Raw genomic sequence first — 22,383 nt, 5'->3', positions numbered from 1 at the left:
GTTTCTGATCCTTGTTTCTCCTGAAAGTTTTGTTTTTGACAATATGATGAAATAATGATTAAATAATTTACGTTTTTGAACATGTTTAAGGCTGTTTTACTGAGGAAATAGAGTTTTTTTAAAGTTTGCTTAAACTAATTTGCGATGGTTTAAAAACAGCAATATAACTCAATTACAACCCTTTTAAAAATGTATAATTACTTTAAATGAAACATGTCATTTATTTCATGTATCTGGCCCTTAAACCACAGGGAAGCACGCAGATAACAAACATGTCAATAGAATAAAATTATTTAAAGCTTTATGGGCCTTCCCCACAACAGGGGATGCAAATTTCGGCAAGCATGCACAACACCTGCTGCTACTTTAATTCTGAACATGAAGTTATTTTGGTTTTATATTTATGTAGTTTGCACTTTCATGTCTTTACCAACGTTTACTACTTTTACTTTAAACGTTTTAGTTTCAGACTGTAAAATTTAAAGACCTTTAGATTCTGCAGCGGCCTTTGTTTTTTTTGGGGGGGGGGGGGGAGGGTGCTTTTACTTTGACACGACAAACCGGAACTCCATCTGTTTATATTTTTTCCGCTCCGTAACCTCTTGCAGACAGCGACCATGAGTGGCCCTCTGACCCTCGCGCTCCTCGCGCTGACTCTGTCCTCGCCCGCCTCGTCTCGCTCCGCGTGCCGGTTCCAGATCCCGCCTCATGACCAGGTGGCCCGGGTCGCCCGCTTCGTCGCTCACCGGTGCGACTGGGCCTCTGTGGCCACCATCTCCACACACAAGCCGGTGGTGGGTCAGCCGTTCTCTAACGTGTTCTCGGTGAGTGACGGGCCGCACGGCACCAGTACCGGGGTTCCGTACCTGTACCTGACCCGCATGGAGGTCTCCGTCCAGGACCTGCAGGTGACTCTCCAGAACCTTATTTAGTGTTCGGAACCTTCACATAACTAAAATGAGGAACACAAACACGTCACGTGACCCCTGTTGTCAGCGTGACTTAGGAGTTTTACAAACAGTGACTCGGCAGTTTGAAACTGCTGTTACATGACAGGGAAAGCGGGTTTTCACAATAAAACATAAAGCTACAGATAGCTCAGACTTTTATTGTTAAAATAGCATTTTATTTAATGTAAATTTAATTTTGAATTATTCAATAAGATTTTAGTTTTGTCCTTGATTGTGCCAGGTGTTTTTGCAGTGGGCGTGTCCCTCCTCAAGTACCGGACCGGTCCTGTTAGTTTTAGATGAGTTCTGTGTTTATCTTCACAGCTGTGTGTGTGTGTGTGTGTGTGTGTGTGTGTGTGTGTGTGTGTGTGTGTGTGTGTGTGTGTGATCAGTTACCTGTTTTACCCACCTGCCCCTCTGCCCTGTCCCTGCAGGTGAACCCTCAGGCGTCCATGTCGATGTCTCTGGCTCAGACTGATTACTGCAGACAGCAGGGCTTCGACCCTCAGAGTCCTCTGTGTGCCCACATCATCCTGTCTGGATCAGTCCTGGAGGTATCAACACGTACACACCTGCTCCCACCTGTGTGTTCAGGTGTTCTACTCTAACTCCGTCACATGACCCCCACCCCTCCTGGTGTCCAGGTGAACGGTACAGAGGCAGACTTTGCTAAGAAATCGCTGTTTACTCGCCATCCAGAGATGATTGACTGGCCCACAGACCACAACTGGTTCTTTGCCAAGTTCAACATCACTCAGGTACCAGATCCAGCTGTTCTCAGACCAGTTCTACCTGTGGGTCGAACAGCACCTGAGACAGGAAGTCACCTGGATGTCTGTGTTTCAGGTGTGGGTGCTGGACTACTTTGGGGGTGTGAAGACCGTCAGTCCAGATGATTACTTCCAGGCAGATCCACACAGGAGACACAGCTCATGGTGAGAGCTGCTGCTTCTGTAGAATTAGAAATCTGACCCAGGATCACTTTGTCTGCATCTCTTAAATTGTTTTATAAAACCAAATAAAAACACTGATTGGATCCATGGGATTCATTGCAGGAATTGAACCTTCGATCCAGAGAGCTGCACCAGCAGCTTTGGGGTTTGCTGTCGCTGACGGTATCTGCGTGAACTTCAGATCATTTTCAGTGGCTTCTCTCTCCATTATTTATGTTTATGTTTGATCCGCTAACCGTTTCTGGTTCAATTTAAGTTGGCAAAAAAAGGGGGAATTTTCCACAAAACTTTAAAAAAAATGCTAAACGAATTTTTAAAAAGTATAAAATCTGACTGATAAAACCAGTTTTTGGGTTTTATCAACCTCAGAATTAGAATTTAAACATACGTGTGAGGTTTTTTTTCGTGTGTGCTTTTTTGGGAAGGCTCATTCAAGCTTTTATTCGAGCTGTATACAAAACACTTTTATTATTAGTCAGGAGTCGAATTCATGCAGACAGATGTAATTCTGTGCTTTGGCCACTAGGGGTAAACTTTCACCCACCATTTGACTAAATAACCTTAAAGTTTTTATTCATATTTAACCTGAACCAAACTTAGTGGGCATTAAAAGCTTTTAATAATCGTTAGTAGTATTAATTCTGATTTATTAATAACCGATTTGACAGGATTTGCACTAAACAACAAGCCACGCTTTAGCCATCCAAAGGACTAGTTTAGCTGAAAGAACAGCTGTTAGAGATGTTGCAGGAGGATTTAGACGCCAGTATTCGTTAACATTCATTATCTCAGTGTTTGCTTCTGCATTGATAATTGTCAGGTCCAGTAAAGCTCAAAACATCTAGCCCGTCTGCTGCACATCTGTCTCACCAACATTCTAATTAGAGAACATCTGCTTTATTCAACCACACAAAACTGGTGTTTTCTTTTGAAAACCCGCTCCTAGAGTTCCTCAGTCTGAGTTGGGTGCCCTAAAATCTTTTTGTAGTTCCAGTGATTTTCAACATTTGTATTTTTTATAAAATCTTTGACTTTGATGCAAAATGTTCTATTTTTTTAAAGGAAAATTAAAGATTTTTGTTAAAACAAGCAGCATTTGTGTTTTTTTTCTTTGTTCTTTTAAAGGAGCAAAAAGATTTATATAAATCAGAACGTCTAATCTGGATGATTTTAATGGTTTATAATCACTATAACGGAAGAATAATCATATCGACACATTTCTGTTAAAACTATTCTAATAAGAGTAGTAGCATTTAAACTGGGGGAGATTTTGTTTAGGTAGAAAAAGGTAAATGTAGTTTAATAATTGGTCCATAGGTCACACGGCTGCAGAAACATGACATCTGCTCACCAACGTACAGCCTGAGAATTTAAAAATGCTAAATAAACTGTTGTTAAATATAATTTAGCTCAAGATGTCAACCTGAAGGTCAACTTCCTGTGACAATAAGCCCCGCCCCTCAGCATGTTCCAGCTGTCTCCATCTCCACGGCTCCTCCATCAGATATTAGAGCTCTCAAATAGAACCGAGACAGACTGCTGGGAGCTGACTGCAGATCTTTTGGAGGACGTGTTAAAGGCTATTAAAGAGTAAAAAGCTCCACCAGATGAAACAACCTGCAGTTTTATGTGAATTTGTCAGAGTTTGATTTAGCAAACTTAAAAAAAAACTGATGATTAGTTAAAAACGACCCTCTGCCATGGACGTAATTTTCACTTTAGAATTGCAGCGGACACTTTTGTGGGATCTTAACAGTATGCTCTAACAGGAAACAGGCTTCAACACAAACGGTTGTTTTCCGCTTGGTCCTAGAGCTCAACCAGTGTCAATTTAATTTAAAGTAATATTGTTTTTGGATGGTAAAAAGTGCAGGGGTCAAAACTTGACTTTGGAAAAAGTGGGGGGCACATGTCCCCCCCCCCCCCCCAAATTACGTCCATGCCCTCTGCTGTGATAAACCTTATATGTCAGAAGATCAATTGAAAGCCAAGCTAAAAAGAAAGGTCTTGAGCCTCTTTTTTTAAAAGCATCGACATTCACACAGGTGAATTTTATTTTAAATCATACCAAACCGGTGGTTTTCTGATCAAACAGAAACCCCAAAGATTAATTCGGCTTTAAAGCACTTAGCGATTCCAATAAAACAATCGAGGAGTTAAGCCAACTGTAAAGAAACTGAAATCTGGCGACATATTTGGGTCGAGACGGGCTGACTTATTAGATTTATTAGGTTAGATTTATTTTAAAGCCACTAGAAAGGTTCTATTGAAAAACTATAAAACAAGGACTGATATCCAAAGAGGTATTGATCATTTACAGCCATGGACGTAATTTTGGGGGGAGACAGGGGGACATCATGTCCCCCTCACTTTTTCCAAAGTCAAGTTTTGACCCCTGCACTTTTTACTATCCCAAAACAATATTACGCTATATTAAATTGACACTGGTTGAGCTCTAGGACCAAGCAGAAAACAACTGTTTGTGTTGAAGCCTGTTTCCCATTAGAGCATACTGTAAAGAAACCCCCTCCCCCCCCCCTGTAAAGACCCCCCCCCCCCCCCCGGTGTACCCCCCACTTCTAAAATGAAAATTACGTCCATGTTTACAGCCAACAATAACAAAAAAAAAAAAACAGATTGTCTCTGTGTTTAAAGTAAAAACAGAGATATTCGCCAACTTCTCCCTTAAACCAGAAATCTGGGAGGTGTTGTCGGCTAATCTAGACATACCGCCTTAAGCCCCTCCCCCTACTTCTGTAATTATACCTGGAAGGAACACCTCTGGCCAACAGAGCTACAACACATTGTTTAATAATCACTATTGTCACGTTGTGCCTTAACCCTTATATAACCCTTTAATTTTCGAAAGTTTTTGTCCTTTGAGCACAAAAAATGCACTAAGGTCATATAAGAGTTAACTCTGCAACTGTCTGTGTACTTCTGCAAACGCGCCCGCTAGTGATTGACATCGTAGGTGTGGGTGTCTCAAATTATTGCACAAAGCTGAAAAATGCTCAACTGTAATTGCACGGGACTCTATGGTATCGGGGCAGGCTTAGAAAATATATAACTTACTTTTTATTTAACTTCTTTTCAGTAAAGAAAGTAAAGAAGCATCTCATCAGAAATATTACTTGCATAGTTTCCATTGTGTTGCAGACACAGTTGGTTCACTTACGAAAGCTCCAGTAGGAGTTTCTTTAGCTTCATTTTGTTTAGCGATCAGCTTCAGAGCTAGCTTTGAAGCTAAATGCTAAAAGCAATGATCTTGTTAACTGATGGAATTTCTGCTTAAATTTGATGTGGAGATCTTTAAGCCATGAAGCATCACAATTTCACAAACAGGGAGTTCTGGAAAACGATGTATTTATACCAGTGGCGGATCTAGGATTTTCTGACTATGGGGCCATCAATGGGTCCCATCTTTTATAGAGGGGCCAAGAACACCCTTACATGCCATCCCCAGTGTAAGGTTCCCCGCCCACACTGTGTGGAAACACCCTAATGTAGTTTTGGATGCATTTTACTTTAAACAAAATACAAACACAAACAGGATTTGAGAAATTCCAGTGCTAGTGTTTAGATTTGGAATTGCGCCCACCTATAATTCAATAATTACGCAAAGGTACAGATGAGTGGGACAGGGGCACTTCGGGGGCCAATTAGATTTCCGCAGGGGTCAATGACCCTGTTTGTTTGTTTGTTTGTTTGTTTACAGAATGTAGTTGTGTTAGATCGTTGTGGAACTGATGCAGAAACTCTGAGTTTGTGTAGCAGAAGAACTAAAGTCAGATAAAGGTCCTTCTGAGATCTTAGAACCAATAAGAACATCAAAGTCTTCGATGCCAGCCAGGCCCGTGAGCTCAACGTGTTTTTCCGTGCGTGTTCAGTGCGTGCTGGTGTGTGGGAGAGCGTTTCTATAAAGTGTGTCGCGGAGCGGCACCTGGCAGCAGCCTCTCACCACTTCCTGTTCACTTTCGGGGCCAAACTTCAGAGGAAGAGGCGCTGCTGCTTCTTCTCCACCAGGTCTGACGGAGACGAGCTGCTGTGAGATGGAGCTGCGGACTTGGGTCTGGGGCTTGCTGGTCCTCACTTCGGTGCTTCCCTCAGCAGGTAGGACTCAACCATCTAACAGATCTGTTACCTCAACGATGCCCTCCTGGTCCCGGGCAGGTCCCTGGTCCTAGGCCCGGGACGGCACCAAACCATGCTGAGCACCTGCCTTCTACAGTCTGTTCACACAAAATCATCAGCTGTTTTTCAGATTTAAAAAACATTACAAATTAAGATCTGATCACATTTGCTTCTTAGATAAATAAATAAAGTTAAAAAATAACAAGTTCTTAAAATAAGTTTTAACGCTGATAACATCAAAGAGAAAAGCGGGTCGTTTGTTGGTGGGGGTGGGGATGGCATGAACCAAGTATCTACTGACCATGTTTTCTACATATTAATATAATAAGTAATATTTGGATTATTGACCTCTTAGCACCTAATTTTACCACCCAAAGTTATTTCATTGGTGACGTATGGAAAGAAACAAAGTAAATGAGGCAGATTGAATCCTTCCGAGGCAGAATGGAGGCTGTGATCACTTTTACCATGTAAAAAACCACAATGTTAATAAATTATGAGCAAAACATTAAAACAAACCAATAAAATTGTGGAAAAGAACATTTTATTTTCATGTACATACATTTTCCATTTATATTCTCTGCAGAGCTGTAATGTTGTGTCTTTTAGATCAGTAAGACTACAGGAAACTGGTGGCTAAATATTTATTATGCTAATTTGGTGAAAAAATAATATTCATACACTCACACCCTGCCGGTGATGGTAAGCTACCATGTAGCTACAGCCGCCCTGAGGCGGTCTGACAGAGGCAAGGCTGCTAATTCGTACCATCAGCCCCTCTGACCACCACCAACATAGGCAAGATGGATGAAGTGTCTTGCTCAAAGGCACAACAGCAGAGTACCCTGGTGAGAGCTGGGATTGATCCCACGATCCTCCGATCACTGGTCAACCCGCTCCACATCCTGAGCTAAACCTCTGCTAACGTTCTTGACAGACCGCGTGTTAGCTAGTGCTAATTTTGTTTTATTTGACTAATTGACCGGAGAGACACAAACTCTGGAAGATGGAGACTGTCCGCGACCCGTTTACCAGGTACTGAGTACACACTGAGGTTTGATGCTAACATGACTACAATCTTTCGTTACTTTAACATAGCTAGTTACTTTAACCTGAGTAATATTATTAGGAAGTATCTCAACTCTTGAGTAGTCTGGGTTAAATCTGCTGGACCTGCTGAAGGTCAGTCAGTCCACAGTAAATGAACCTGTTATATGTATACATGACCTGCTGGAAGGACCTTTTTTTCTGCCTTCATTAGTTTTTTTATGATGTAATGTAATAACTTTAAATACAAGGATTTGCAGGTAACTTTATAGTTTTATCCATCTAATCATATCACTTTAACAAATTAAATCAGCTCAAAACATTATTCAGTATTTGAGTTGCATTTTTACCAAATCCTTTTTACTTCAACTTCAGTCTTTTTGTGGAGAACCGGTACTTTTTACTTCTACTTGATTAAAAATACGTCAAGGTAATGCCACTCTCACTAGAGTACGGTCTCTGGCCGCTGTACCCATCTCTGCTTAAAGGTAAATACCTTTAAATTGTTCAAATTTAATTAAATCAGTTAATTATAAATAACATACACTGTAAAAACAAATAGTCGTATCTGACAGAAAACAAATATCGACCACCAGAACTTGTTTCAACTGATCACATTTAATTATAAATGTTAAGTGAATAACAATAATGAACCCGTTTTAATGGTGAATGGCTTGTATTTGTATAGCGCCTTTTTAGGGTTCCCCAATCCCCCAAGGCGCTTTACAACACAGTCAGTCATTCACCCATTCACGCACGCATCCACACACTGGTGGGGATCAATCAATCAAATCAAAGATACTTTATTAATTCCAGAGGGAAATTAGAGTTTCAGTACACACAATTCAGAGATCAGACATACATGGGCAAGACACATGACAAGAATTGGTGACTGTGGTCATTCACAACCCTGAGTCGCACTACCTTAATAGAGATAAGAGGGTAACATGAGGATTGGTTCAGGTGGAGGGAAAAAAGGCACTTCAAAGTTACCCTCCCACCAGTAGGGCAGCTTTGCTCTGCTAAAAAACACCTCAAACATATATGCAACAGACTTCAGACAACACAACATAGGTGTCCACTAGGTGGGGTGGTGGGTTGGGACTATCCCTACTTCAGTTCCTGCAGCCACGATAAGCAGCGCATGTTACCTCAGCGTGGATAGGGGGAGGAGCATTGAGGGTTGGAGGGTTGCAGTGACCCTGGAACGTTTCAGCGGCCTTCCCGCTGTCCCGCCCAGGCTGGGAAAGGAGACAGAGTTGAGTTGCCATAGCAACGGCACATTCCACATATCTTCTGAGGGGGGAGTTTTCGTTGGAGTCTTGCTGGCTCAAGGGCGCCAGATTCCGATTAGAAATTGTTTTGGGGCCAGACAGAGATCATTTCCTCTCTGTCTTACAGTCTGTTGGTCCTCAACCTCTCAGAATCCCAATAATGGGCATTAATCTATCCCAATCCGTGCTGATTCGTCCACTCTCTCCTTGATGGCATCCATCTTTTGTGCCAAAGAATGAATCTCCGCCAAAGTCCCAAGCTTACGATTCATCTCAACAATTATTTGAGTTAGTGAATTCACAGCGTGGTGCAATCCATCTCTGAGCTCCCAGATCAGGCCAATATTCCTTGACAGCTCGTTAAATTTCCGGTAAGCCAGGTAGCCTCCAAGGCCAATGAGCAGGAAACCTGACACCAACACCACAAATATCCACACGTCTTCAGAGTCCTCCACAGACAGCTGAGATAGACAGACTAAGTTCCCCTGTTTCCAGGAGTCCATGATGTGTCCAACTGGGTCTGTCCCGGCGGGGCATCCGGGAGCCCCTTCTCCCGTTCTCATTGTTGGAAAAATTTCATCAATCGCGTTGAGAGACCAGCTGACGAGATCCATTTAAGTGAATTTCAGTATCCAGTTTCCAGAAAAATGCAGAAGCAGCCGTGCACCCAGCACACAGAGGCAGACAAAGGCCTTGAGGATAAGATATGGAGGAGAGGAGAAAAAAAAGCGTCTGCACCCGCCAAGAGCCGAAAGAAGAAGGCTGAGCTACCATGCAGCCACAGCTGCTTTGACAGAGGCGAGTCTCGTTCATCTTAGTTTATTCAAATAAATAAATAAATTAATTAAAACATTAAAATAGTCTGACTCCAGTTCATGTGCCCCGGGGCCGCTGTGGCTATATTTTTTAAAGTGTATGAATGTGTGTGAGTTGATGAATGATGGTTGTTTTGCAAAGCGCCTTGAGGGTTATCGAACCCATAAGACACCATGTCAAATAAAAGCCATTTACCATGTAGTCAGAGCAAAAGAGCCTTAGTGACTTTAACTAGTTAAACAAACGTGAGTGAGTAGAACCAGTTCAGATGTTAACGCGTTTGGAGTTTAGGACCAGTTCTGGGTTTTCTCGTGAAGGTGAACATGGACAACTCAACAGCACCATCAAACACACGGAAGCTGGTTTTTACAGAGAATCAAACTAAACACTTATTGAGTTTATTCGGCTGATGTCCTGAACTTTAATTGGCTCAAGGTCCAGAAGCAGTTTTTGGTTAAAAACGTTCTGCATGTTCTTCAGTTCCGTATCTTCGCATCGTTTCTGTTTTTGGTTTTTGAAGCTTGTGGCTTCAGCGTTTCCTCGTCGCCGCCTCTCGGCTTGTTAAACTCGTTTCTGCTTTTGTCGTTAAACTCAAACAGAAGACGGAAAACTTCTGTTTGTTTTATTAAACTCTTATTAAATGAAAAGCAAACAGCTGATGGTTCAGTACGAATCAGATGGTCGTAGCCATCAGGAGCAAAACATAGATCTTCAGTTTTGTTTAGAACAAAATGTGAGAACAACTTGATGGTTCGTCACATAAAGGAATGATGAGGAAACACCCTTGGATCAACCTTAAGTCAAGCTGTGGGCCTTAAACGTCAGCAGGTGGTTCAAACTGTGGTTCAGGCCCGTTTTCTGTTCGGGTGAAGCCGCGTGAGCAGTCGCTGCAACAGGCGTCAAGGAGCTGATCTCAGAAGAAGGTTGATTAACCACAGAGTATGAACACCCCAACACACACACACACACACACACACACACACACACACACACACACACACACACACACACACACACTCGTTCAGGAAGCAGCTCTGTGGTTTCTGAGCCTAGACCTGTTCGTTCATCAGCTGGTTATTTTGGTTCTGTTCAGACGGTTCAGACCAACAGAGAGATGCTCCTTAAATACAGAAGAAACAAATTTTAGTTTTAATTTTTTATACTTCTGGATGATTTAAAAAATGTATTTTATCAAGTCAGATGGCTGCTAGTTACAGTTGGATGACTGGTTAGTTCGTTGTATGACTAGCTGGTTGATTGGAAGCATGGATGGTTGGTTCTTGTTTTGTTCTTTCAGCGTTTCTTTTCCAGTTCCATAGTTTTTTAAAAATTATTATTATTATTATTATTATTATTATTATTATTATTATTATTATTATTATTATTATTATTATTATTATTATTATTATCTTTTACACAGAGTAGCGAAGTATCTGGTTTTCACCTTATTTGCTGAAAATTTTGGCTTCCTACAGTCGCCTTTGTCAGAGCTTGGGCGCTTGGTTGGTTGGTTGGTTGGTTGGATGTTGAATATCAGCATCGGTGAATCTCAGACGAAGGTGACTGTAGCCAAAACCGTGCTATATGTGTATAAGATAAGAACAGAAAAACAATAGTTGGTTGGTTGTGACCTGCTGCCACTGAAGCTGGATTTCTGACTGACGTTTAGATCTTCTAGTCTAAATCTTAAACCTTTGATCCAGTTCAGACCTTACCATTTGTTTTCTGCACCAGGGGTCTGCAACGTCTACGATCCAAAGATCTGTGTCTTTCTGTTGTGGAAATTACAATATTCCAATAAAAATATTCAAAAGCTGCTTAAACGTGCATATGGTTTTCATACTTGTATTTAAAAATATGAGTTTGGTTTGTTTTTCATAAATTTTAGCGAAAGTTGTTAAGAGATTTTGTGGAATTTCCAAAGAACCTCTTGTGGCTCCAGAGCCACAGGGTGCAGACCCCTGCTCCAAACCTTGTAGCTTGTACCTGTCTGAAGTAGGACCAGTGTTGAGATGCCTCAGAGCACTTTGGAAGTCAGCAGGAGAACATCTGCAACTGTGTCTTCTGTAATTTTAACATAAATCCTTAACTGAATACATAATCTGAAAACCTTACAGAAGTGGGCCGAGTACTCATCCCTGTGGGACTCCAGAACCAAAGCAGTTATAGTTTGATTGGTGGAGTGGTGATTCTGCTGTTTATCAGGAATTCTCACCTTTCATCATTCAGAACATTAAACTGGAGTTGTATAGTCCAACTTCTAAAGATCTGGTTTGCCATTTAGTTTAAACCTCTTCAGAAACAATGAAATGAAATAAAATCCTCTTTTTACGGTGAACAATAAGTCTAAACCAACATTAACCGTAACCTACGCTGTCAGGTTCTGATGGATCTCTAATTATAGCTGTATAAATACATGAAATGTGATGCATTCAGAAACCTTCTGGAGAGTCGGATATCTCTGTTGTGATGGAAACTTTGCTGAAGCTTTTACTGTAAAACAGCTTTGAATAAATTATTGATGAATCATGTTTTGATCAGATGACTGAGTCTGAATGGAAAACCAGAGAGAATTGCGTCTGTCTGGGTTCTGTCTCCACTGGAGGAGAATGTGTTTATATGCGTCAGTCAGGCTGGATCCATTTAAATGTGTCAGTTATTAAACAAGTGACCTTTTATTTTAATCTGGATTAATTAACCTGGGCTTTGTTTGGGTTCATAAGCACATAAGCTCTAAAATTTATGTAAAAAATCTACTTTATTTTAGCTATTAAACTATATTAAACTAGCTGTTAATTAACACTTCATTAAGTAACAGCTCATAGACCCCCCCCCCCCCCACACACACACACACACACACTGATTAGTGGGTCAATCTCTAAACTATCTAAACTCACCCGTTTGGATTAAAGCTTTCTGCTAAATATCCAAACAGTTCTTTCCACTTTGTTTTCCTTATTTTAATTATTTTAAAAACCTGAACAGAAATATTTTACCTTTATTAAATATTCTCTCTTAGGTTAATGTTAATATTAGTTCATTCATTTATACTTATGTTTTTGGAGGATCAGCCACGTCAGATGAACCATGTCGTTTCTAAGTGGGTCATTCATAGAAAGTCTCAATAAAAATAAAATACCAAGATAGCAGACACAGCGTTTTTCAAGCAAGCGTAAAACCAACGGGGTAGGAGCGAAAACAAGAAAACCATTAATAACAAGTTTTAATTAATATTTCCTATCAAACTAAAGGCTGGATTTTATTCCAAATAGTTCTGAGTTTGTTAGGTTGATTGTTTTCATATTAACTCTTTAACATTGTTGAGTTTTGTTTCTATATTTTAAAGTTATGAAAAAAATATAATTTTATTCGGTCAAGACACATGGTTATTAATATCAACAACAATAATAATAATAACAACAATAATTTGAAGCAGCTGCTAACTCAAATGTTCTGGTTTCATAGAAAATCAGCTATGACATTGTGCTTGCGTGCATGTGTGTGTGTGTGTGCGTGCGTGCGTGCGTGCGTGTGTGTGTGTGTGTGTGTGTGAGAGAGAGAGACTTCCTCTAGGGTGCATGTCTTGTGTGGCCAGATGTTCAGACTCGTGCAGATGTGTGTGTTCCTTCTCTGCGATAAGCTCAGCTCTGTGGTCAGAAATACGCTTGAAAGCAGGAAGTCGTGTTTTTAATGAACAGATAAAGAACTTCTGAAATTTCTGTTAAGTACAGATAAAATCATCAGTTTATTCAGTTTTATTGAAATGTTTATTCAATTTGTTTCGAGCAGCAGTTATTGTTATTGTTGTTGTTATTATTTAATGTTATTATTATTATTACAGGCGTGGGGACTCATAAGAAACTCGTGTTTTTATCAGAAGAATAACCACACACACGCACAAACAGCTGGTTTAAACCCTCTCTTTCCTCTCACCCCACCCTGAACAGAGGCCATGAACATTTCGGACCCTCGCCTGTGTTACATCCTGGACGGGTTCCTGGGACTCTACGGTCTCATTGTTACCGGCATGTTCATCAAGGAGAAGGTAAGTCCTGGTCCAGGTCCTTCATTTAGACCAGATCCAGGGTTGGGGATTGGATTGGACACTGGACTGAAAACTGGGTGTTACGGTTAGTTGGACCTAATATGCAGGAACGCAGAACGACACAGAGAGATGATGTTTGGACTAAAACAAAATCCTTTATTTAGGAATGATGACGGACATCCACAGGTTCAGGAAACGAACACTGGGGCAGACTCAAAAAGCAAAAAAACACTCACAGGAGGCAAATCGGGACACTGGAACTCCAAACACTAAACAGTATGTGTCAAGGTGGAGAAACGAGGGCCTGGGCAGGATTCGATCCCCAGAATCCCGGGTGAGAGTCACGCGCGCTTACCAGTCAGCCAAAGGGACACCCCCTTGGTAAAGTAGCCAGGGCACATGATCAATCGGGACACTGTGACAGGACGCTCACGCTGCCACATCTCCCCCCCTCTTTCCACGAGCACGTTCTCGTGCTTCCGTGCAGGGTGCCACAAACGTCACATCCATGCACCCATACTTGCCACATTTGGCGTTGTTGGCGGGATCACATCCGGGAACAGATGCGATTTTATTGTTTTTATTCCCTTCCCCTGAACGTTGGCTTTGGGGGGAGACTGGTTGTTGTGGACAGAACAGCAGTGTGGTCATCAACCTTTGTGTTGCCTAATACGTTTTTTTCCTCTCTCCTTGCTCTAAGGAATCTTGTCCAGTCTAAATTTAGGTGGATATGGACGGCGTGGTGCAGCAGTTGAGAGATTTGGTGGGCCAGCTGACGCTGGAGAATGCAAGGCTGGTTGTCGGTGGTGGCGGTTCTGGTGTGGAGCCCTTTGGCTCCACATCTGGTGGTCCTACACTTGATCATGCTGTTGCCGAGCAGCTGGTAGTGGTCCCCAGGGAGCGGCGATGCCCCAGGCTTAATTGCAAAACAGGTACTTTTTGTTCTCCGAGTGAGAAGGAGAGGTCCAAGCATACATGCGGTTCGTAATTTGCTACCGGCTGACCAAGCCGTTTACTCTGACCATCTAGAGGGGGAAGCGAGGGAGAAAATAAAATATCGCACAGGTGCAGAGAGGAGTGACCCGGTGAGAGTGTTAACCATTTGAAAGATTATATTTTAGGGCCGGTGTCCCGAGTTGGATCCCGCCTGTTGCGAACTGTGCCCACTTCCCGACAGAGGGATGGGCTGGCATGTTTTCCCCACGTGCCGTAGTGTAAAGCACCTCCGCTTGGACAGATGGAGGGGTCGTTGTTTGGGTGCTCAGCAGCCAGCAGAAAATGCGCGGACGGTAATTTTCCGACCGTGGTGTTTGACATATGGGGTTTGCCATGGTACATCGTTGGGGCGACGATGCAAAAGTAAAGAGGCAGGTGGCTCGCATTAGACGGAAAGGCAGCTGTCTGCTCCTCCAGCTCTTGTGTGACACCTCAGGTGCTAGTGTGTGTTGAGACTCCAACTACAAGCAACGATTGTAAGTAGTCTCCCTCCTGTGCTGCTTGTGCGGCATTAGCTAATGCTCGTTGCTCCATCTTAATGTGTCTGGCACATGGACGTAATTTTGGGGGGGGACAGGGGGGACATGTCCCCCCCACTTTTTCCAAAGTCAAGTTTTGACCCCTGCACTTTTTACTATCCAAAAACAATATTACGCTATATTAAATTGACACTGGTTGAGCTCTAGGACCAAGCGGAAAACAACCGTTTGTGTTGAAGCCTGTTTCCCATTAGAGCATACTGTAAAGACCCCCCCCCCCCACGTGTCCCCCCCACTTCTAAAGTGAAAATTACGTCCATGGTCTGGCATCGTGTGATCGCAGACTGGAGCTGCATATGCTGTTGCAGCGTCAAACTGCACCCAGGTGCTCCTGATCAGATCTCTGCCCGTGTGTGTGTGGCAGCCGTATTAAGACTGATCTGACTCAGCCGTGCTACGACCGTAAGTCTTTGCCTCTGATTGGGGAGGGTTGTATTGATACAGGGGGACCATGCCAGTTTGCAGTGTGGCTGCCCGTCTGTGTGCCGAGAGCCGCTATTCTATTCAGCTTTGCCCGCAGCGGTGCCACCCAGAGTAGCGGAGCGTTTGACAGCGTCGGCGGTGCACTGGCCCTCCTGCTGCTCCATCTCGCCATCCCGCCGTGACCAATCTCATCTCCAGGGCCGGTTGTGGGCCCAGACGACTCCTCACTGCTGTTCTGTCCATATGGATTTGTCTTGTCTACATTGAGTGAGGTTGATTAGTTGTTGGGCGTTGGACGCCTGGTTGCCGGGGCAACCACCAGAACGCCCATCGGGTTGAAAGGAAGTATCCCGATTTTTTTTACTATTTTTTTCATCTGTTTTATTTAGTTGGTGTGTTTTGTGTGTTTAATTTTTGTCGGCTCGATTTCATTTCGTGTTTGTTGGCCCTAGGCCAATGTGGTTACTTCCTGTGAACAAACTGATGATAACTGAACTCCGAGCGCTTAACTCAACCCGTATGTTTTTAGCCTAGATATTTTAATAAAGATTTGTTTTAACGGAAATATATCATCTGTTCCCATTTGTGATTTTTTTTTAACCTACGGGCCTTCTACCCTTCTCTGGGGGGTTAACCCAGGGTGGCGTTGTTACAATATTTTTATCCTTAATTATTTATACCGCTATTTGATGCTTCGCCTGGCCGGTGGGCAAGCAAAGCACTGGGTGATACCCTGAAAGAGTTACAGAAGTAAATAGATGGAAAGGCAGGAGATTTAAGAATACCTAATCAAAGTGAAAGACAAAACAAGGAGGGGAACCATGAAGGCACACAGGAGACGAAGACACAAAACGTGACACTGGCGACTGGACCATGATCTTCTTTTAGGACTTGGCTTTCACTACAGATTTGTGAATCAAGTTTTTCAAGGACATTTCTGACTTTGGATGGTTGAACAGCATCTAGAATACAGACGTTCTCTCTTGTTCTTCAGTTTTTCAGAACCAAGGTGAAGGTGAAGGAGGAGAGCCTCTACTCTGTAAGTCACATGACAGTAAATGATGATGATGGTGGTGATGATGATGATGGCGATGGTGATGATGGTGGTGGTGATGATGATGATGATGGTAGTGACAGTCATAATGATGATGATGATGATGGTGTTGATGATGGTGTTGATGATGATGATGATGATGATGATGGTAGTGACAGTGATGATGGTGGTGGTGCTGCTGATGATGATGATGGTGATGATAATGATGGTGATGGTAGTGATGGTGATAATGATAGTGGTGGTGGTGCTGCTGCTGCTGCTGCTGCTGCTGATGATGATGATGATAACCTGTTCCTTTCTTAAGGACCTGAGGGGTCAGGGTGCTGATGGAGGTTATGACCTGCTGAATATGGATGCAGAGAGAGGAAGAGTAAGTTTATCTTCATCCATTGTCAGATTTTTCAGAGTCATTGAGGTAATCTGGAACCAAAACCCAGAAGAACATTTCTAAGGCCAACAGACCTGGGTTCTGCACCCTGAAGGCCATTAGAACATTCTTGTCATGATTATTTGGGTAGAACTGAGAGCTGCCGTAGAGCAGAACTTTGATTCTTCTGTTTCATTTTAGACATAAAAAGATGAAACAGTTTAAACGCTTTTGGAGTCAGGAGGCTGACAACACTGCTGGAGAATGTTCTCTAGAATTTAGAAGTTCTAATAGATCAGCTCCTCTTTGGACTCTTGTCTTATTACGTGTAAGCAGAGGACTGAAGCTAAAGAGGGGTTCTGTATGTTCTCTCTAACAGAACCGTAGGGTGATGGATGACTCCACCTACACGGTAAGGTTTAGTCTGAAACTTCACTCCAGCAGGAGCTAAACATCCTCAACACATCCCAGCCTTTGTTCTTGTTTGCTCAGGATCTTCAGAAACGTTCTGAAGGAGCCTACCGAGAACTTCCAGTTAAACGAGAGGTGAGTGAACGTTTAAGGCTCCTATCAATGATTACTAATTCATTTATTGTATTTTAAAAACTTTCAGCCAATAAGAACCCAGTATTTACTGACTGAGCTGAACCGGACAGGACTCAGGACCAGCTGAGCGCACTCACAACCTTCTCCTTTAGCTTATTGAGAAGGTTCCCTAGGAACCTTCTCAATAAGCGTCTGAAGTCCTGCTGAGGACGAATCCTCTTTGTTTCTGTTATTTTTAATAAATGTCGATGTTTCCACAGCGTCCGAAGAAGGGAGAGCAAGTTTACCAGGTAAAGCCCTCTTAACTAGTTGCTGGTAGAGTCTTAAACCATTTGACTGGTTAACTGATTAGCTCATCGATTCCTCAGGGTCTGAGTTCGGCCACCAGAGACACCTACGACTCCCTGCAGATGCAGCCGCTTCCTCGTCACTAAGGCTAATGGACCAACCAGCTGTTATCAGATGTTTAACTGAAGTTAACACTTTCATCCATCCAGAAGTGAACATTTTTATGTTTTCATTTTTGTTAAATTCTCTTTTTGAAACACTTAACTGGATGATAAAATTGTGTTTTCAGGTGATATTATAAAAACCCTTTTGACCATTTAGTTCAAAACAAAAATGTTTCTTTTATTTTAAACCAACAAACCAGATCAGCTTTAGGGAGTTGACTCATAAATTAACTGGAGGAAACTAAACAATCACTAATGGTTCTAAAGTTTGTATTTTTATCAGAGTTAGTGAGAAACCTCCATCCTATCAAATGACCCAAACTTTACTGACTTTTATTCTATTTATTGTAAATAGTTAACTCCAGATCCTAAATTATTTTATACAGAAATGCAGAGCTGCCCCTCCCCCACCCCAAATAAAAATAGAGTGATATTATGTCGTAACATAATTGTATTGTTCCAACAATATTTTTCACATTATCATAATGTAATATAATGTTTTTACAATATAAAAATTTATCACAATTTCACAAAGAAAAAATAATCTTCAAAGGTGAAAATGATATTGTTACAATAAAACAATCCTAATGTGATATCTCTCTATAACGTTATGTTGCACGGTAGCTCTGTTTCCAAATATTTACTTTAATTAGATTTAAATATTTTTGTGTTTGTATAAAATGTAGTTGTGAACGACATTTTGATCATGTTTAGACCAAAAACTGAATTAAAAGTAAAATTATTCACATTTAAATCACTTTAATCATCCCTAAACGTGTCCTCCTCCTGATTAATGAAATGTATAAGGGAATTGATGGAAGCTCGCAGCTTTTATGGAGGTTAAAATTTTTATTTTATTTTTACATGTTAAAATGTAAAATAAACACAAAGTCTTGAAAGTTTAGAAAAACATTTTCATTTAGTTAAAACTGAATCTGTTAAAGAACAACAAAAATTTATGAAATTAAAATTGTATAAAGTAAATTATGATAATTTGTTTGAATAAATAGCTGCAAAAACAAAATGAAAAATAAACATTGAACATTTTTTAAAACTATTTTTTGGTGCACAAGTTAGAATTTCTGCTTTAATTTGTCTCATTTTTGTTGAGAATAGTACATTTATTTATTGTCACGATGAACATTAATGCAGCTAATTCAAAGGTTTAAAACCTGATAAATATGATTTGTCTTCGAGAACTTTGTCATTTTAGACTATTTGGGTTTCCGTACTTTAAGCTCTTATTTGTTTTCATAGAAAACATCAAAGAGATTGTTGGTTTTCTCTTCTGTACTTTTAAATCATTCCATATGTATTGAAACGTTGTGATTTTGTACTTTTGTGTTTTTCCTGAGAATTTCTGCTGTTTTTGGTGCTTTTACATAAATGTCCTGCTTCGCATGGCTATTGTTGTTCGTTAAAGCCATAAACATGCATAAATAGGTTAAAGCTTAATTGAAGAACATCTGAGAAGAATAAATGTAGTCTTTGCTTTCTAGATAAGAAGTGTCTCTATGCTTTCACCTGGTGGAGAGAAAGTAGAACATCTTTATAAATAAATGAAACTTTATGTCGAAATGAAGTCTGTTTGTCTCCATCAGAACCCGAAGAAACAGCAAGGCCACCTTAAACGATGATTGGTGTGGTCGACGTCAAAGTGCAGAATGCCAGAAGATACCAGAACATCATCCTTTTTCAACGTTCACAGTTGAAATTTAAAAAGTACTTTGTCCTGAATAAATAATTACAAAACCAACATTGCCACTGAAACCAAAACAAGCTGGAGGTGTGTGGAAACCTTCTCTTCCGCTCAGATGGTAAACAAAAGAATCAGGCCCTTTGAAAGACTTTAACTTTGTTTCCTTTACATCCTTAAATAAAAACACAAATTTCATATTTTTTACCAGCTTTACTTGTCCAGGGCACCATCCACCTGAGAAACCCGAGAAATCACAATTAATTCAGAAAAAAAAATATATATATATATAAAAAGAAAAGAATTGCTGAGATTACTGAAGGATCCTCCCCTACAATATATATTTTTAACTACTGTTTTCTTTTAATGACAGCCTTGAGTCTGTCAGGATACTTCTCTATCAATGTTGTACAGAACCTTTGAAGTTGTGTCCAATTGGATGGGGCAGAGGCACACCCCCACACCAGGATGCTGCCACCTCCATGCTTTACTGTAGTTATGGTGTGTTGTGGACGGTGGATTTACACCATGTGTACTGTTTGATGCACTGAGACCAAATGGTTCAATTTTGGTCCCATCTGACCATCAGACTTTTCTCCATTTGGCATCAGGATCTTCTAGGTGCATTCTGGCAAAGCTCGCATCAGCTTTAATGTGGCCTTTCTTGAGACGTGGCTTTATTTTCTTTAATTTAATTAATTCTTGATAAAGGATTAAGGAAGTTCATCTTTCTTGTTTGTTTCTTTAAACTTGGTCTTTGAAAAAGGTGTTATTTATTTTTGTAAAGATATTTGTAGAATTGACCTAAGCCATCATTTCCTGGGTATTTATTACTCTTAGGAGGACCAGTAGAGTTACTGTAACAGATGTCTCACCAGTTGTCTTGAGGTAATTTTTATGGTGTTAGCATCATCTTTCGGTCCCATTAGAAATTAGTCCATATTATCTTCATTTTCTGGATCAGCTCAGCTGCATTCAATTCTTGGTCACATTTTCAAACTAAGATTTTCATTCTAACAAATCAGATTAGTGATTGTGATTTTATCAATGGATGATTGTTCAAAGTTTATTTTCTCTCCAACCACTTCCTTCTGGATCTTAGAAGAGCTCTTGTGGCTTTATCTTCATATATTGTATCAAGCTCCAATTGTACTGTTGGGTATTTCTTCAATCCTGTTCAGTTGGATTGAGTTTCTCAGATAATTTCATAATTTTAAACACAACTTCTACGCCCTTTTAATGACATAGAGCTTGTTCAAGATGAGCCAGTTCTGCGCAGATTAGATCACCGGTGATCGGCGCGCAGTGCATGCTGGTTAGATTTGTGCCTGACTTAACGCCGACTTGCTCTGACATCATGCACACGTAGGCAACGATACCCTCGTGAGATCAAGGCGGCCGCTAATTTTGGAGCAAGGCGTTGCAGTTGCTCTCCACCGGCTGCAAAATTTAGGGCATGACGGGAAACGCCTGGCTTTCACCTGATCTAAGATCTGATTGGTTCACATTTTGATCCAAACATCTGGTGGTAGAATGCAAAATGTTAGTTGGTCACATGCATTCTGTAAATCATGTTACGTTGATGATGACAACTATATAGGCCATAAAGAGAAATGTGTTTTGTGTTATTTGTCACGTTTCCTATGAGCATACTAAACCCACAGCTGATAACCTTTACATATTATTACAGTCATGTCTCCATATGCATTATATTATATCCACAAGCACGCAAGGCCGGATTAACCATATGGGCAACTGGGCAATTGCCCAGGGGCCCACGAAATCTAAAGGGCCCAGCCCAGGGCAGCAAGAGCACGAGTAAAATACTGTATCTGTAATCTCCCGCTTTATATTAAACTAGGGTGACCATACGTCCTCTTTTCCCCTGATATGTCCACTTTTCACTCTCTGTCCGGGCGTCCGGGGGGTTCTTGTATTGATGAAAATGTCCGGTTTTTCATCCAGGAGCAGGGATCAAATTATGGGGGAGCTGGATATCCTACACATCCAGGGGAGCCGGATAAAACGTTTTCCACCTATATTACATCATTTATGGACTCTTTTGAGCAGAGAGCACATATAGCGATGATCGTTGGTGTTCAGCGCTCCAGGCTGCTGCGTCCAGCGCACGGTCCATTCTCAAAGTGGCGCAACCCAAAAACTATAATTAACACACGATCATTCATGTCTGCACATGTTCTCTACTTTCTGTCTTATTTGTGCCTGAAGCGCTCTGCCACTGCGGAGCTCATCGTGTGCTGTGGTGATTTTACCTCACTGAAGCAGCATCGAATCGCGCACTCCGCTTTGCGGTCAGGAGATCCCTTTGATCTGCTCAAAAGTAACTGATGAGGTGAAAAAGTAAGAATCCAGGCAGCAGTTTTTCTGGAGAGTTTAGAGGAGATGCAGGAAGATGAGAGACAGACAAGACAGGAAATAGTTAAATAAAAACAAGAAAACTAAGTAAAATGTAGGTAGATTTATCTCCACTACATGTTTTTACTTGTATAAAACAATAAGTTCGCACATGTAATATTTATACATTTGATACAATTCAGATCACATTCAAAACTCAATCACACACCCAGGGCCGTTTCAAGACATTTTGGGGGCCAAGGCAAAATGACCCCCCCCCCCCCCCCCCCATGCAGACTGACCAATGAAGAGAGGGCCAAAGGTTACCTTGAGCGGGTTACATGATGTCAGGCATTCAAGTATTGAGTATATTTACTGCATATTACAGTAAAATATTCTGTATGTGACCATTTCATGGTGGTCCTTGGGTCGTGATGATGGGGTCCTTGAATGTTGTTGCCCAGGGTACAACAAAGTGTTAATCTGGCCCTGCAAGCACATGAGGATGTGTTTCGGTTGCTAACAGGCACCAGAATTAAAATGAAAAATTATATGAACTCTAACGCGATATCTTCATCCGTCATCAACCGCGAGCTACACATGTAGGAAAATCTGTTTGGCTTAAATGCCGGCTTTCAGCCACTTCCCCTGCTGCGTCAGTCTGCTCTCGTCTATTTTCCTGGTGAGGTGCTGCTCAACTCGAACAAGCCCATAGACGATCTTCGACTTCAAACAA

The 22,383-nt window shown here is 41.3% G+C and overlaps 2 protein-coding genes across 2 annotated transcripts; both read left to right on the top strand.

The window, feature by feature from the left end:
* The first annotated feature begins 572 nt into the window (after positions 1-572).
* creg1 (cellular repressor of E1A-stimulated genes 1) lies at positions 573-2,237 on the top strand. Its single transcript, XM_015957905.3, has 5 exons — positions 573-908; positions 1,385-1,504; positions 1,595-1,708; positions 1,797-1,885; positions 2,006-2,237. The coding sequence occupies exons 1-5, from the start codon at positions 618-620 to the stop codon at positions 2,010-2,012; spliced, it is 621 nt and encodes a 206-aa protein (XP_015813391.1). The 5' UTR covers positions 573-617; the 3' UTR covers positions 2,013-2,237.
* Positions 2,238-5,854: 3,617 nt separating this feature from the next.
* On the top strand, positions 5,855-20,452 carry LOC107384571 (T-cell surface glycoprotein CD3 zeta chain). The gene is made up of 8 exons (XM_015957899.3): positions 5,855-6,016; positions 13,122-13,219; positions 16,172-16,216; positions 16,536-16,601; positions 16,978-17,010; positions 17,091-17,144; positions 17,405-17,434; positions 17,513-20,452. The coding sequence occupies exons 1-8, from the start codon at positions 5,956-5,958 to the stop codon at positions 17,576-17,578; spliced, it is 453 nt and encodes a 150-aa protein (XP_015813385.1). The 5' UTR covers positions 5,855-5,955; the 3' UTR covers positions 17,579-20,452.
* Positions 20,453-22,383: the final 1,931 nt, after the last annotated feature.

The sequence above is a fragment of the Nothobranchius furzeri genome, chromosome 3 (assembly GCF_043380555.1).
Source record: "Nothobranchius furzeri strain GRZ-AD chromosome 3, NfurGRZ-RIMD1, whole genome shotgun sequence".
Classification (NCBI taxonomy): Eukaryota; Metazoa; Chordata; class Actinopteri; order Cyprinodontiformes; family Nothobranchiidae; genus Nothobranchius; species Nothobranchius furzeri.
This window is presented reverse-complemented; position numbering and strand designations above follow the sequence as displayed.

What these genes read in the sequence shown, in the direction of transcription:
- creg1 (XM_015957905.3), top strand. Translation starts at nt 618, where the DNA reads ATGAGTGGCCCTCTGACCCTCGCGCTCCTCGCGCTGACTCTGTCCTCG. An exon ending in TCTCCGTCCAGGACCTGCAG is followed by an intron (nt 909 to 1,384) that starts GTGACTCTCCAG and finishes CTGTCCCTGCAG; the next exon opens with GTGAACCCTCAGGCGTCCAT. An exon ending in CCAAGTTCAACATCACTCAG is followed by an intron (nt 1,709 to 1,796) that starts GTACCAGATCCA and finishes TCTGTGTTTCAG; the next exon opens with GTGTGGGTGCTGGACTACTT.
- LOC107384571 (XM_015957899.3), top strand. Translation starts at nt 5,956, where the DNA reads ATGGAGCTGCGGACTTGGGTCTGGGGCTTGCTGGTCCTCACTTCGGTG. An exon ending in TTCGGTGCTTCCCTCAGCAG is followed by an intron (nt 6,017 to 13,121) that starts GTAGGACTCAAC and finishes CACCCTGAACAG; the next exon opens with AGGCCATGAACATTTCGGAC. An exon ending in GCATGTTCATCAAGGAGAAG is followed by an intron (nt 13,220 to 16,171) that starts GTAAGTCCTGGT and finishes CTTGTTCTTCAG; the next exon opens with TTTTTCAGAACCAAGGTGAA.